Source organism: Sitophilus oryzae, unplaced genomic scaffold, assembly GCF_002938485.1.
Source record: "Sitophilus oryzae breed Bouriz unplaced genomic scaffold, Soryzae_2.0 scaffold_1167_pilon_pilon, whole genome shotgun sequence".
Taxonomy (NCBI): domain Eukaryota; kingdom Metazoa; phylum Arthropoda; class Insecta; order Coleoptera; family Curculionidae; genus Sitophilus; species Sitophilus oryzae.
In genome coordinates, this window is record NW_022145801.1 from 1,684,828 (window position 1) to 1,699,489 (window position 14,662).

The following is a 14,662-nucleotide window of genomic DNA, read 5'->3' on the forward strand; positions in this document are numbered from 1 at the left end:
ACAAATATGTCAAAATGATCCTAAAAATCAACATTTTTCAACATAAAATTTACAAATTAAGTGAACTTTTGGGAATTGAAATTAAGTTCCGCTAGATGTTCAAAATATCACAGTGTGCGACATGAACGACGTCACAATATCTATTAACGGCATTTTAGTAGACTACCGTTTAACGGCTGTTTAAGTACATCGTAATAAAAAACTATTAATAAAAAGCTGTATTAAAGACCATGTATAAGGTATACTTCTAACAGCATCATTAAAGATAAGATTTGAATTTAACATAAGTAAAAAAAAATCAATTTGGATTTCAATTTGATAATATTGTTACTGAACTATAAATCAAAATACATTGGTATAAAAATTAAAAAATATTGAATGGGACAAATTAATTTTGTGCGTATTAACTACGAAATAACATATGATAACTAAGTTAAATGAAACTTTAAATTAACTTTAGAAACTAAACTAAACTGTATGCTTAACGATATTTGTTTAATAAATTATTAATATCGTGTCTGTTATTCTTACAGTAGCCGTCTGGTGTAAGTGATACATCAGAATCATGTCGTCTCATGAAGCTTAAAGATATACTACTCGGTGCGTATTCGCAAGAAACCTCATTTACCTATAAAAAACAATAAAGATATTTGTATTAAATATCTATACCTATGTGGCGGATTCATTTTCAAGAAAACCTATATGGGTATTTCGCCACTGCAAGAAAATTTACAAAATAAAATGGTTTTTGTAAACACTGCTGCGTTAATCCAAATGGAAACTACTTGTCAGGAGTTAGGTTTACAGATATACAAATTTGCCTAATGAACAAAAAAATGGTTAACGTTTCGGAAAGTTTATCTCGAAAGCAAAAAAATACAAAGAATAAAGAAAAAAACTATTTAAAATAATATTTAAATTCAACTATTCGAGAACACTTCAGTTTTTTAAAACAGATACGTCCACAAAAACCGTTGACGTCTATTAAAATGACATTATATTAAGTTAAACATCAAAATTAACACTACCTGATAACAATTACTTAATAAGGTACAACCTTTGAATAAGAAGACTAAGGAAGGAGCATATCAAAAATCTTAGGTACACCGCGATGGGCCTCAAATATGGCCGGCTTAAATTCCGGTTCATCAGTGCCGTTCTAATTTTATTTAAAAAAATGTAAAACTATGATGTAGGGTAGACGTGGGGTAGACTCAATAATTTGTTATTTTATTTTACGTTGTGAATAAATGTTGGTAGTTATTAAAATTGTTACAAAAATATATAATTCTAATAAAAATAGATAAGTTATAATAAGTATTTATTAACACAAACATCCGATACGCTGCTGAAGCAGGTAAGTCAAATTAACGTATCAAAATTCTTTGACATCTCATCTTTGACAAGTAGTAAATAAAAGCTAAAATGCAAGAAAATATATAATTTAGTTAATTTAAGTGAATTTCATAAATGATCGGTTTACTACACGTATGTATATTATATAGTCACTTACTAGCGAAAACTTGTTCCATTATTTCACTCAATTTTTGCCGAGATCTACCGCACGCTACACAACCAACTATTTTAGAGTCTTTTTCGATAAATCGCGATAATGTCACTGTTAATTTAAGTTCTGCCACAATTTCCATCTAGATTTACTATCTTTATACAACTATCAGTAGTAGAATAAATAATAAATAACATAAAATAAGCTCCGTAAAGACTGACAAATAAACAACATTTCAAATCAAATTCAAATGTGTCAAATGAATCGTCAAACAGAACTGTCAAGGATCCCCACCCTAGAGAGCTTTTTCCGCCCACCATGCATGAATACATGGATAGCATTATGCTCCTTCCTTAGTCTTCTTATTCAAAGGGTACAACCAAAAAGCCCCAAACTTTCTATATGATTATTTTTAATTTTTACGTATGTTATGCTTAGAGGCTATCGCTTCTTTCATTATAATTTTGGCGTTATTAAAATTTATTCTGTGCCCTGTGTTCCATGAATGCTGACAAATCTTAGATTTGTGAAAATCTCCCTTTCTTAAATAATCTTTATGTTCTTTAATTCGAACATCTAAAAATGTCTCACCAATGTAAAATTTATTGCATTCTCTCATTTATCGGTATTTTGTATATTACATTTTTGGTTTGTTTTTCTGTATTCATTGGTTTAGTATGTGATAAAATGGATCTAAGTGTATTTTGCGTTTTGAAAGATGTTCGTATGTTATATTGTTTTCCTATCCTTCTTATTTTTTCCGAAACGCCTCGTATGTATGAAATTCTAAGTTGTATATATTGTGTATTGTTATCATTGTGTCTATGATTTGGGGTTTGTATTTCGTTTAATGTTTTGTCAATAAATTATGGTGGATAGTCGTTTTTTATTAATGTATTTTTTATGTGGTCTCTGTTTAGTGAAATGTCGTCTGAACATATTATTTTTGCTCTATCATATAAACTTTTTATAACACCTTTTTTTACGCTTATAAGTAATAACTCTATTTTATTTTGTAGATTTTCTTGCAGTGGAGATACTTTTATATATATACTATTTTCTTGCAGTGGAGATATCTTGTTTTTGGAGATACTTTTATTGGTATAGCGAAAAGATATTTGAATCGAAAATAAACATCAATGATGTATACTTTTAAGTTTTCTTGCCTACTCTAACGTGACTTCTCTGTTAATTGTTAATTATTTAGATTATATACACATTATGTACAAAAAATTACCTGTTTAAAATCAAACATATTGCTAGGACTTTCTGCCGCCTGATTATTCAATCCGAATTTGAAATTAAACTGTCTGTAATCTTTTTTGTCCGACTTTAAAAACTCTTCGAAAGTGTTTGCGTTAGCGTCACTAAAAATGTTCATGTTGATATTATTCTTGAAGGTGAATGGTTGCACTGAATTCGATAAACGTTTGCGCTTTTTTTGTGTTGGAGCTGGAATAACCTACAATAATACAAAATATCAACGATCTTTTAATAATTAGTAACAGCTTAAAAAGAGAAAAAAACAAGCTAGGGTATTTATAAGTTATTGTAAAAACTACTAAAATCACGATTGTTTACAAGAAAATAAAGTCCTCCTACTCTGAATGGCAGCCCTCCAAGGGAGAGAAGGTAATGAAAAAGCCAACGATCTAACTAAAAAAAAGAGCGAACCCTCCCCCACTAACTGGACCAGAACCGTTCTGCTTCCCAAGTGGAATCCAACTATTAGACACTCGAAGAAATTTCCCAAAACTTAGGAATGAGGAAAATCAAAGATTTTCCTTGAGTCCATTTCACTAGTCCGAAAAAGTAGCAAAATAAGCGTTTGGCATTTAACGTTTTGTGTAAATCTGGCTAGGTATTTTTACCACAAATGAAGAAGGAAATTAAAGAAGCCAGAAAAGTTATCACCATCATGGTTGAGACGAGTCACTCCTCCAACCACGAGAAACCAACGGATGTATTTGAGATAAAACAACATTAAATAATACTTTATTTTACATGAATATCATTTCCAACAAATGTAATTTACAAATAAATAATAATAATAAAAAAAAAATGCAAAAAAGGAACTGAAGACAATTAAAATTGGTTTAAATTTAATTCCTGTCAGATCACAATATCAGCTAGTATAAATAATGTGTGTTATGTAGCTAAATTATTTTACTGTAACTTATCTACAAAAACACACACCGGAAAAATCTAGGAATATCATTTTATTAAAGTTAAAAATAAATGTTTTGAATAAACAACCACATATTTGTAGGCCGATTCTTTCTACTTCGATTGAAACGAAGTAGTCCACTAGTTATTTCTAAATTTGGGATATTTGCAGAAGTGTTTGTGCATTTTTTGTCAAATGTATAAAAAGCACCTAGCATCGATTTTTCGAATTTAACCTGTACTGGCTATGTTTTTATGATAATTGGCCAGAATTCATTCAAATAACTCTGTTTAGTATTAAACGACATTATGGAGCGTAGACATCTTAACAGAGACGAAATGCTAAGGACCATGGGTATGCTTGAAGCTGGAATGCGTCAAATCGACTTAGCTAGAGCATTAAATACAACGCAAAGTGTAATATCGCGATTAAATGCACGCTACCGTGAAAGTGGTGATGTTGCTGAAAGGCACACAAGGCGACATCGCATTACTACCCCTCAGCAAGATCATTTTTTACAATTAAATGCTCGACGCCGACCGACTCTTACAGCATCAGAGCTTAGTTTAATTCTCCAGGAAACACATAATGTAACCGTTAGTCCTGACACTGTTCGCAATAGTTTAAGAGAGGTCAACTTAAGAAGCAGACGCCCCTGGAGAGCTCAACCCTTAACGAGAGGAAATCGAGAGGTACGATATTTGTGGGCTCAAGATCATGTTTAGTGGTCGAATGAACAATGGGCCAATGTTCTCTTCACGGATGAGTCACGCTTTGGATTACATCCGGATTCGAGAAGGCTTAGGGTATGGAGAGAACCGGGAAATCTTATTCGGTTGGATCATGTTCAGGAAGTGCACCCTTATCAAGGTGGAACAGTTATGGTCTGGGGAGCAGTCCAATTAGGCCGAAAAACCGATCTCGTTTTTCTTGAAAGGTTTCTAACAGGAATCACATATCGTGATTTAATTCTTGAGCCTGTCGTGTTACCATATGCCAATGATTTTGGGAGAAACTTCATTCTCATGCATGACAATGCACGGCCTCGTACAGCCAGAGTGGTAAGTGAGTTTATCAATGCTCATCAATTAAACATCTTACCCTGGCCGGCACAATCTCCTGACCTCAACCCCATCGAGCACGTACGGGACGCGGTCCAAAGAAGAATTTTGAGAATGGGTATGCCTCGTGAAACTCGTAGGGATCTGGTTCGGGCCGTGAATGCAGCGTGGCAGGCTGTACCTCAAGAAGAGATCGACAACCTGATCAGGAGCATGGAGAGACGACGTAGGGCTGTAATGAACAGTAGAGGACGCCATACCTTTTATTAAATAAAAATGGTTTTATCTTTTTTTAATAAAAAAAATGTGTGTATTTTTTTGAGTTCAATAAAAATCAAGGTAAATTTGAAAAATTCGGTAAATTTCGCATTTTTATTTCCAATACGTCCTGTAAACTATTTGTTTATTTTAATTTTATTATATCAGAAATGCAAATAATAAAATTACTGACGATGGCTGGATAAAATTGTAATATCCCTAGCTTTTCCGGTGTGTGTATAAGTAAATTATATAGTAATCCTATGACTAAGAAAATTTAGTATGAAATTCAAAGAAATAAACACAAAGAAAAGTATTTTATACTAAAATAATTCTGAGGTAAAAAAAAACTAAGAGGGAGGAGAACTATCCAGAAAATGTTTTTTAGTTTATTTTTAAATGCAGCACTCTGAAGGTTTATCATTTCCGCTGGTAAACAGTTGTAGAGCTTGGAAATATTAAATGAGAAACATCTAGTGAACAATGCTATTTTGTAAGGTGGTGGAGTAATAAGTCCCTTAAATGTAAGGTTTAAGTTGTGCACATCTGTTCTGAATTTTATTTTATTCGCCAAGTATGGAGGACAGTTTAGAAATAACTCCATGAAATAAAACCAATGAATGCATCTTACGTCTGTTTTCCATATTCAACCACTTAGCTTCTTTTAACTTATACGAAATGGGATCAATCTTATCAAGATTAATCAAGATCGATATTGTAGCACATTTTTACACAACTTCTTTATTTTTAAGATTTTGAGGGTCAAACATCGACAAATATTCCTTATGTTTGGACTAAATTTTCTCGAAAATAAAGACATAATTTAAAATTCCGTTACAATACGGAAATAGATTGAAGTTTTGTGATTACAGTCATATATAATTTATATAGTTTTGTAACAAATTGCTCGCTATTCTAAGGTAAACGCTGAAGCTCTGCAAACCTTAATCAGGCCTTAATCAAAGCACGCGTGTGTTTGTAATTTTGGGTGTGGCTTAACAGGATCAGGCTAAGCCTTAGGCAGATTTCTGAAATATAATATATATTTCCTTCGGCCACACACCCGCTTTACCCGGTACAGCGTAAGAGACTCTTAAGTAAGAACAATCTTCGGATTGCCACGGTGTATTTAACAGGACACTGTCTCCTCTATGAACACCTCAGTAAATTGAAGTTAAGAAACAATGGCGAACGCAGATTCTGTGGAATCTGGAAAATGGGAAAAACACCAAAATACTTCTGGAATGAATATCGTGAATACCATTCGTGCCATAAACTTTGGTACAACTGATATTGTAGAAGGAGAATTAACCTCTGCAAAACCGTCTCAGATACTGGCTTTTGTCAAAGCCTGGGGAGCCAATATTTGGACAGTTCAAAATTTCCATACGATTTCCTATGTTTCCAACGACGATGCACCACCCGGTATAGCACGCCATGTATACTCCGGAAATTTTTATTTATACGTACCTCAACTCCATAGTCAGTTTTTCTAACCGTAGCAATACAGGTACTTCCCTGAATTTGCCTTGCCGTAGGTCTCCTCAATCTCTGCTCCCACATTTTGGTCAAGTCAGACGAACTGCTGCTGTTGAACAACAGCAATCTGTCCTGTTCCAAAAACTCTTGCTGTATCTGCTTTCGGCTTAGCTTGGATGGAGATAACACCTTCCTACGCTTTGGTTGTTCTAAAACGCGACAGTATAGGTTATTACACTATAATATAATGAAAAGTAGCATGTAACAATGATTAATGTAATATTGCCATATGCTTGTACCAACAAGGCCTATCCCGTAGGTTGTTCGACTTGCAGACATTCTAAGTACCGCTGATATGGTTATCGGACATGCACTAACTTTTGACAGTATTCCTTTTTGGATAGGACTTCTAATAAAAAAAATTCTCATATGTGGCATACTTCGACAATATTTGGATGTAATATAGTATAGTTTCACTAATAAAAATAAAATTTTGAAGCCTTATAATTAAATAATCATTTTATTATTCAAATATTAGACCATTTTGAAGTCTAGAATAGCAATTAAAACTTGAAGAGTAATGATGCATTTTACTCCTGATGCTGTATATTACAACTTTAAGTAAAATTAATTTATAATGAATTTAATTACAGTTGTTTTAATCATTCAAAATTGAAATAAAATGAATACCTGAAAATTAATTTTGTTACTAAGTTATATTGTAAAATAACAGAATCATAACAACAAAAATAGAATGACAGTTAGTAGCAGAGAGAACACTAATAACCATAGATAAAAGAAAATAATCTACTATTAAGATAGATATGAAACTTAATAGTAAAATTTTGGGTCAAAGCGCCCCTTCGTGTTTTTAGTGGAGACTACGTTTAACCCAGCGCCTTCGCCTTTTCTGCTGTAAATGTTTTTTATGTTTATATTTGAATTCAAAGGATTTATTTTTAAAGTTACACTGATATATTAGTATATCAGAGTAACTTTAATAAAACATAAGAATATATATATATATATATATATATATATATATATATATATATATATATATATATATATATATATATATATATATATATATATATATATATATATATATATATATATATATATATATATATATATATATATATACAGTACCAAACCAAAAGTGGAGAAACTTTTAATATTTTTACTATGTCAAAATACAGTTTACTCTCTGCAGAATAGGATGTCAAGAAAATATTTCGCATTTAATCTGCTTTGTATAGCCATATAAAAACTGCTTATTTTGTGAATAAATTTGCAGGCAAAAAATTATTTACAAATTCCAGCGGACATAAGTGGAGAAACCTTATCTTCTTCTTAACATTCTGTGAGATATTCTCTTGTTAAAGCGTCTAGATCGTGGTATTGGGTTCACAGTACGTTAAAAATATGCCGCGCGGGATAAATTTGTCAGATCAAATAAAAAAATCATAATTGAGAAGTATCATTCGGGAATGAAACAAATTGATATTGCTAGACACTTAAATTTACATAAAAGTGTTGTGTGCAAACAGATTAATTTGTATAGAAATCGTGGGACAACTGCCAGCATACCCACGCCCGGAAGACAAAAAAAAACAACTTTGGCGACAGATAAAATAATAAGAAGATATTCACTTAGAAATCCATTTTGCATTGCGGAGGATATAAGGAACGAATATCCCTTTATTTCAATATCTGTTAGGTCCATTAGACGGCGTCTGAAACAGGCACAACTAAATGCCAGAAGACCTGCCCGAAAGCCGTTTATTTCTAAGAAAAATAGGTAGGCCCGACTACAATTTGCATTGGAACATGCAAATTGGACCTACAAGCAGTGAAAAAATGTACTCTGGTAGGACGAAAGCAAGTACAATCTATTTGGTTCGGATGGTATTAGGTGGCTGAGACGTCCTTCCAATGAGAGATTCAATCCCAAGTACACCATACCCACCATAAAACACGGAGGTGGGAACATTCTAGGCTGGGGTTGTTTTTCTGGGCATGGGGTCGGGCCCCTTGTTCAAATAGATGGAATTATGGGTCGTTATATGTATTTAAATATTTTGCAAGAAACACTGGTAACTTATGCTGAATCCTCTCTCCCATTAACCTGGACATTATGCACAATAATGATCCGAAACACACTGCCAAACTTATTAAGGAATTTTTAACCGAGGAACAAGTTGAAGTGATCAAATGGCCAGCTTAAAGCCCCGACCTGTACCCTATAGAGAACCTATGGGATCAACTAGAAGTCGATGTTAGGCGTAAAAACAGGGACAAATTTAAAAATAAAGATGTTTTGTTCGCTGCCCTATTACAAGCCTGGAATGAAATATCCGGGGACGTAATAAAGAACTTGATTGAGTCTATGCCCAAAAGGTGCCAAGCAGTCATCAAAAGTAAAGTCTATGCAACCAAATACTGAGACTAGCGACTACAAATGTATAAAAAATACCAGTTTCTCCATTTATGTCCTCATAGAAATTAGTTTAATTTTTTCAAAATTTAATAAATGCCTTTTCCAAAAAAATCGTGTGTGTATTTTTATGATACAGTTATCCTATGTATAAATATATATGCTTTATAAACATTTTCGTTCTTGTAAAACGGCAGCAAATAAATTTAAAAAGTTTCTCCACTTTTGGCATATATATATATATATATATATATATATATATATATATATATATATATATATATATATATATATATATATATATATATATATAAATATATATATATATATATATATATTTTAATTATTTTATTTATTTTACAAGTTTCATGTAATGATCGTAAGTCGACTGGCTGTCTAATAAATAGACCGAAGATTTATAGATTTTAAAGCGAACGAAAAAAATCAAACAACGAATACATACCATATATTTTTCTTTTATCTAAGATACATACCTTATCGTCTTTTGGAAACACGTACATTTTTGCAGTTTTGTTAGTTTCTTTGCAAGATGCAACACAACAAGAAAACACCATTTTTACAGTTAATAAATAATAAAACTATTTCTGACTATGATATTTAAAATTTAGATAGATAGAAAATTAAAAAAGAAACGAGTATTTGCAAACGCGGGCCCAAATTCAATAAAAATCAAAATTTTTCCTGCGAAAATCAGGCTTTTTTAACTGAAAAGGTGTTTTTTGATTTATCAGCAGTCATTGTGAAGTTGACAATATACAGGGTGTTTTCAAATTAGTCTAAAAAAATTATGGTGTAATTCCTCATGTGTTCTTAAAACAATTTTTATATAACCATTGGGTCTAAAGTACTTCCTTTCTGATCTACAGGGTTTAAAAATTAAAAAAATCGATTTTTTTGCTTAACATAAATGGCACACCACTGCTTTTTTAAAGAAAATATATTTTTTTCTTGACTGACTATCCTTTTTCAACAAAACTGATCTTTTGAGTTTTTTTTGTTCATCAAACGGTTGTCGAGAAAAAAAATAAATATACTTATTAAGAGCCCGCCTTAATTCGCTTTCGAACGACTTTTTATTTTTTAGATTAATTAGGAAACACCCTGTATATGCATATCACAGGCAACCAAATAAACTAGTAACCTCTAAAAATTATTTTTCCTACCACTAGCGACATACGGTGTTTTTAGTGTGTACTAAATTATTTTATCAAAATTTCACCATATAAGTTTCCAGGCAATGACTAATAACTAAAGTGAGGGGGCTTGTGGAATAGGGCATTTCGTAGACAAGTTTATTTATTAAGTCACCGCGCATCCCAGACGCGCATAGCATTTAGGCGGTCAAAAAAGGAAGTTTTCAGCTTTGCAAGTTAAATATTTGACAGGATTAATTAGATTGGCATGTAGCTTTTTCTATTTCTTAGCTCTAGAAGGAGATAACTAAAATCTGTTGATAATCGGTGTAATAAATTGTTTTTGACTGAATGTACCTGTTCTTTTAGCTTGTGAGAAGAGAAGATTATTGTCATATGATTGTCATTATTGATTATTTGAGATTCCACGATTATTCGGCATTTTTGTAATTTTTGTGTTGTGGTTGAGATCCAGACAAAACGTTTCCTTTAAAGGTAAGTTTTATCTCGGTAATTATTTTAAAATACCTAATAGTAATAGTGAGTGCACATAATATATTCTAAGAGCTATCAACGTTTTCCAGAAAGTATTTTAAGAGGTCTGGCTATTTGATATATCTTTTACTATGCTCTCTGGAACAATATGCGGCCCGTCTGGCTACCAATATCCGTTGCGTTCACTACTGCGCATCGGAAGAAGATCCTATATTTTTTTTAATTTAGTCCTATAAATTCTAGTATTGACTATAAATCGAACATGTCTCCATAGCGCAGTGCGTAGAGCCAAACCAAACCAAACCGACGATTCAGAGTTCGAATCTGGGTCACGGCAAAGACTTTTTTATTATATTTTCGTATATATTCTGAGAGTAATGTATTAAATAATTCTGGTAATTCAAAAAAAAAAACAAATATTTAACACTTTACTATCAGAATATAAACGAAAATAAAATAAAAAAGTTTTTGTCCTGACCCCGATTCGAACTCTGACTCCTCGGTTCGTGGTCTGAAACTCTACGCATTGAGTTATGGAGACTCGGTCGGTTTATATTCAATACTAGAATTTAAATTACTAATAAAATATAAGATCTTCTTTCAATGCGCAGTCGGGAACGCAACGTTTACCGGCAGCCAGACGGGCCGCATACTGTTCTAGAGAGCATAGTAAAAGATATATCAAAGAGCCAGACGTCTTAAAATACTTGTTTTTCTGACGTTGCTAGCTCTCGTACTAAGAGTCGTACATTGCTAATTTACATAGGTAAGAATAACCTGTGGGATAAATTCGATTGTAAAAGTAAAACATCACATTCTTTTCTGATACCTATGGAACGACTAGGTATTACACCTGGTATTATTACCAGTAATACAAATTATTTTTTTCAACTGATTGGCTTCTTGTTATAGAATAAAGACTATCAAAAACATTGAATACCTTCGGGATACCTTACTGATACTCTGTGCGAGCTCCCAACCGTGCTTCCGTGTTTACTACCAACCAAGTTAGATGAAACAGATATTGAAGATTGCAGCCTTGAGTTGGAGTATGGCAAGGAGTATGGGCTCCACTACGACATGTACAGAAATGGATTACCTAAACTGGTAAGTATGTAATATTAAACCTTAATGAAAAATTGAATTTATTTATTTTTAGTTCAAGAAAAAGCATGACAATCCACAACCCATCAAAGACCTGGTAAATGAATTCTGTAAAAACTGAAAACCAAACTACGTTAAATAAATTATTATGTTCATACACAGTATTTTATTTATAGGTTTTAATGCTTAAAGCCTAATAATAAATTTTCGTTGTCAACAAAATAATCTAAAAAAACTACGAAGATTTCTTATTATAAACTTGAAAGATTAAGATTCGGTTCCAAATAGACAAATTTTAAATTTTTGGCGCCAGTATATAGGTATGAATGCAACCTACTATATCGATAATGCACTCTTAGTTCGGGTTAGACGCCAAAGGCCGCGCCACTAACACAGTCTTCGAAAATTAACGTTGATCGGTCTCTCTCACTTTAGTTATTAGTGTTCTCTCTGGTTAGTAGTAAAAATGTACAGTCGTTGCGCGAATTACGTCTAAAATGTGTTACATAACAAGAGTACGTAACATTGAGCGATAGTTGTAAACTTTATTTACCTGATTTCTCATGTGAATCTCCATTCTCCTCTAATTTACTATCTGTTGTAGTGTCCACTGTAACATCAAGCCTTCGCAACTTCGAAGCAGCAGACACGCTAGTTTTGGTCGATGCGCCATCTTTTGGGTTGTTTGGAGTAGTTATTACTTCCTCATCCATTTCTTCTGGTAGTTCATTTTTTTCACTACAACCTATATAATATAAAACTTATTAGCATATTTTTAATATTTATTTAAATTTAAACTAAAGAGAATAAACACATTAAAAGCAATGTCTTTAAGTAGAGTTTGACAAACGGATCTAAAACAATGGGGGAACGCAGATCTCACAAAACATGGCTAACTTCATTCATAAAATATCCAGACGTGTGCAGTGTTTTTGTGAGAATATATCAAATATGTCTATCTTTAAATGTATTATTATATTTTGTTTAGTGATTTCTGAAATACTCGTATAGAATATTTTTCAGAAAACATGTACAAATTATAATATGCTGAAATAAAGTTAAAAAATACAATGCAATAAAACCGCCGCTTAATATTTTTGTACTAGTCAATATTTCCACTGTTTCCTGGGAGAAGCCTAAAATTGGGGGTTTTACTGGCCAATAAGAAAACGTTATGCGCATGTCAACCATCTGGTAACGAAACGTGTGAGGATCTCCACCAATCAGGTTGTTATGAACCGGGTTGCCATGATGTATTTTCTCGGTGTTGCCGGATTGACTAAACTAGATATAATAGGTAGAATGTAAGAAATCAGTTTTTAAATAAATATACATCTATCAACTAAGACCTACGTTAAAATATTTAGTACATAGAAGTGTGGATGCTGGAATAAACTAAATATATGTTAAATTTATAAGTAATTAGGAGCAATTTTCCTTTTTCTTTGTTAGACTTGGCAACATTTATTGTCAGCATTCCCTTTGCTGTTTCAGATCCGCTTGCCAGATAATATGTTGTAAATATCTATTTATACCAGATTTTCCGCAATGATTTTCATCCAGTTGGACGGTGTATTCTGCAGTATTATCGGTTGGTTCATCTAATCTCCGCATTTTTGAAGCAGCTGAAATACTGGTTTTTGTACATGTTTTATCCTCTTGATTATTTTCAACAGTATCTTGTAGAAAATTACAAAATTAATTGAATTTGATATTAAATTATTAAAATTAAAATTATTAAAAAGCTTAAAAACTGTGTACCTGCCTAGTCACTCTAGTTCGGTGGTCTCTATTTCAATGAGTAAGATAAATAAGATAAAGTGTTGACTTACGTTATAACCAATTCATAGACAGATATAAAGAAATGCAGTGTTGCCGGTTCCTAGGTGCAAAATAGGTACAATTAAAGATTAGTTAGAAACAAAAATTGAATTAAGTGGGCACTCCAATAGAATTTAAAATATTATGTAAGTTGTAGAAAATAGCCTAATTAATTGTTACAATATTAATGGCCTCTTAACCTTTGCTGCAAGACTATTCAAAAAGCCTTCTTGTTTAGTGTTTAATTTAAAAAAAAATCCGGCAATATCGCATAGAAGAAATGTAACAGTCCACTTTTTGTGGTTAATATGTCCGAATTTCTGCTAAGATATCTCCGTTGTCTTACACGTTGAAATGCATAGATATCAACGATTTTGTGACCAGATCTATACAGATTGTTAATTGGACGGTTACTTATTGGGGAACAGAATTGCAACACTGCCTACATTCCAAATGAATACGAAGCTAAGCTGCCGGCTGCGTCGCGTCGCACACACGGCAAAATGCAATGTTTAGCTGAACAAAAATTCAGCTTAATTTTTTTATGTTTATCCAAACACTGTTTTTCTTATTTTCATTTGTAGGGCTAATTTTAAATATTAGAAAATTTTCCATTGAACTAGAGTAGTGCAAGCGTTACCGAAAATTGATGCAGTTCGCACTTTTCGTGGAGCGCAAAAGAGTGTTATTTACACCCAGCACAGCCATTTGAATTTTTTCTACTGTCAATAATATATGAAAAAAAAAACCTTGTAATAAACTTAGAGATTCATAATTTAGAATATCTGTCTTCTTACAACTAAAAAAAAACTTTCTTGATATTACAGGACTAGTATAAAAATCAGTACGACTCCCTGCAAATAAAGGGCTATTTAAAAAAAGGGCAGATTTGGAAAAGCTGATTTTTTTATACCTGTAACCATCCTGTAACAACATACATTATGATGTTAATTTTATTAAATTAAAAGCGGAACTCCGTGGAACTCACTACTATAACTCATTATGAAAACAAAATTATAAAAAAATAAACCCAAAATAGTGTGTTTAAAATATATTTTATCTACATTCAAAATAGTTTAAATTTATTATATTGATGTTATTTAATTGTACTACATGTCTGTAGCTATATTATCCATAATGATAATTAATTTTCAAATGGCTGTGCTGGGTGTAATA

At 32.1% G+C, this 14,662-nt stretch overlaps 1 protein-coding gene across 1 annotated transcript in view; it reads right to left on the reverse strand.

Annotated features, from left to right (window-relative positions):
• Window positions 1-336: 336 nt before the first annotated feature.
• The window catches only part of LOC115888541, a 52,125-nt gene continuing 37,799 nt past the window's right edge, over window positions 337-14,662 (reverse strand). The window contains exons 24-28 of the mRNA XM_030908295.1: window positions 13,201-13,344; window positions 12,219-12,410; window positions 6,464-6,681; window positions 2,745-2,969; window positions 337-628 (exon numbers count right to left, since the gene is read on the reverse strand). Of these exons, the coding sequence (XP_030764155.1) occupies window positions 482-628; window positions 2,745-2,969; window positions 6,464-6,681; window positions 12,219-12,410; window positions 13,201-13,344 (926 nt within the window). The 3' untranslated portion in view covers window positions 337-481. The remainder of the gene's footprint in view (window positions 629-2,744; window positions 2,970-6,463; window positions 6,682-12,218; window positions 12,411-13,200; window positions 13,345-14,662) is intronic.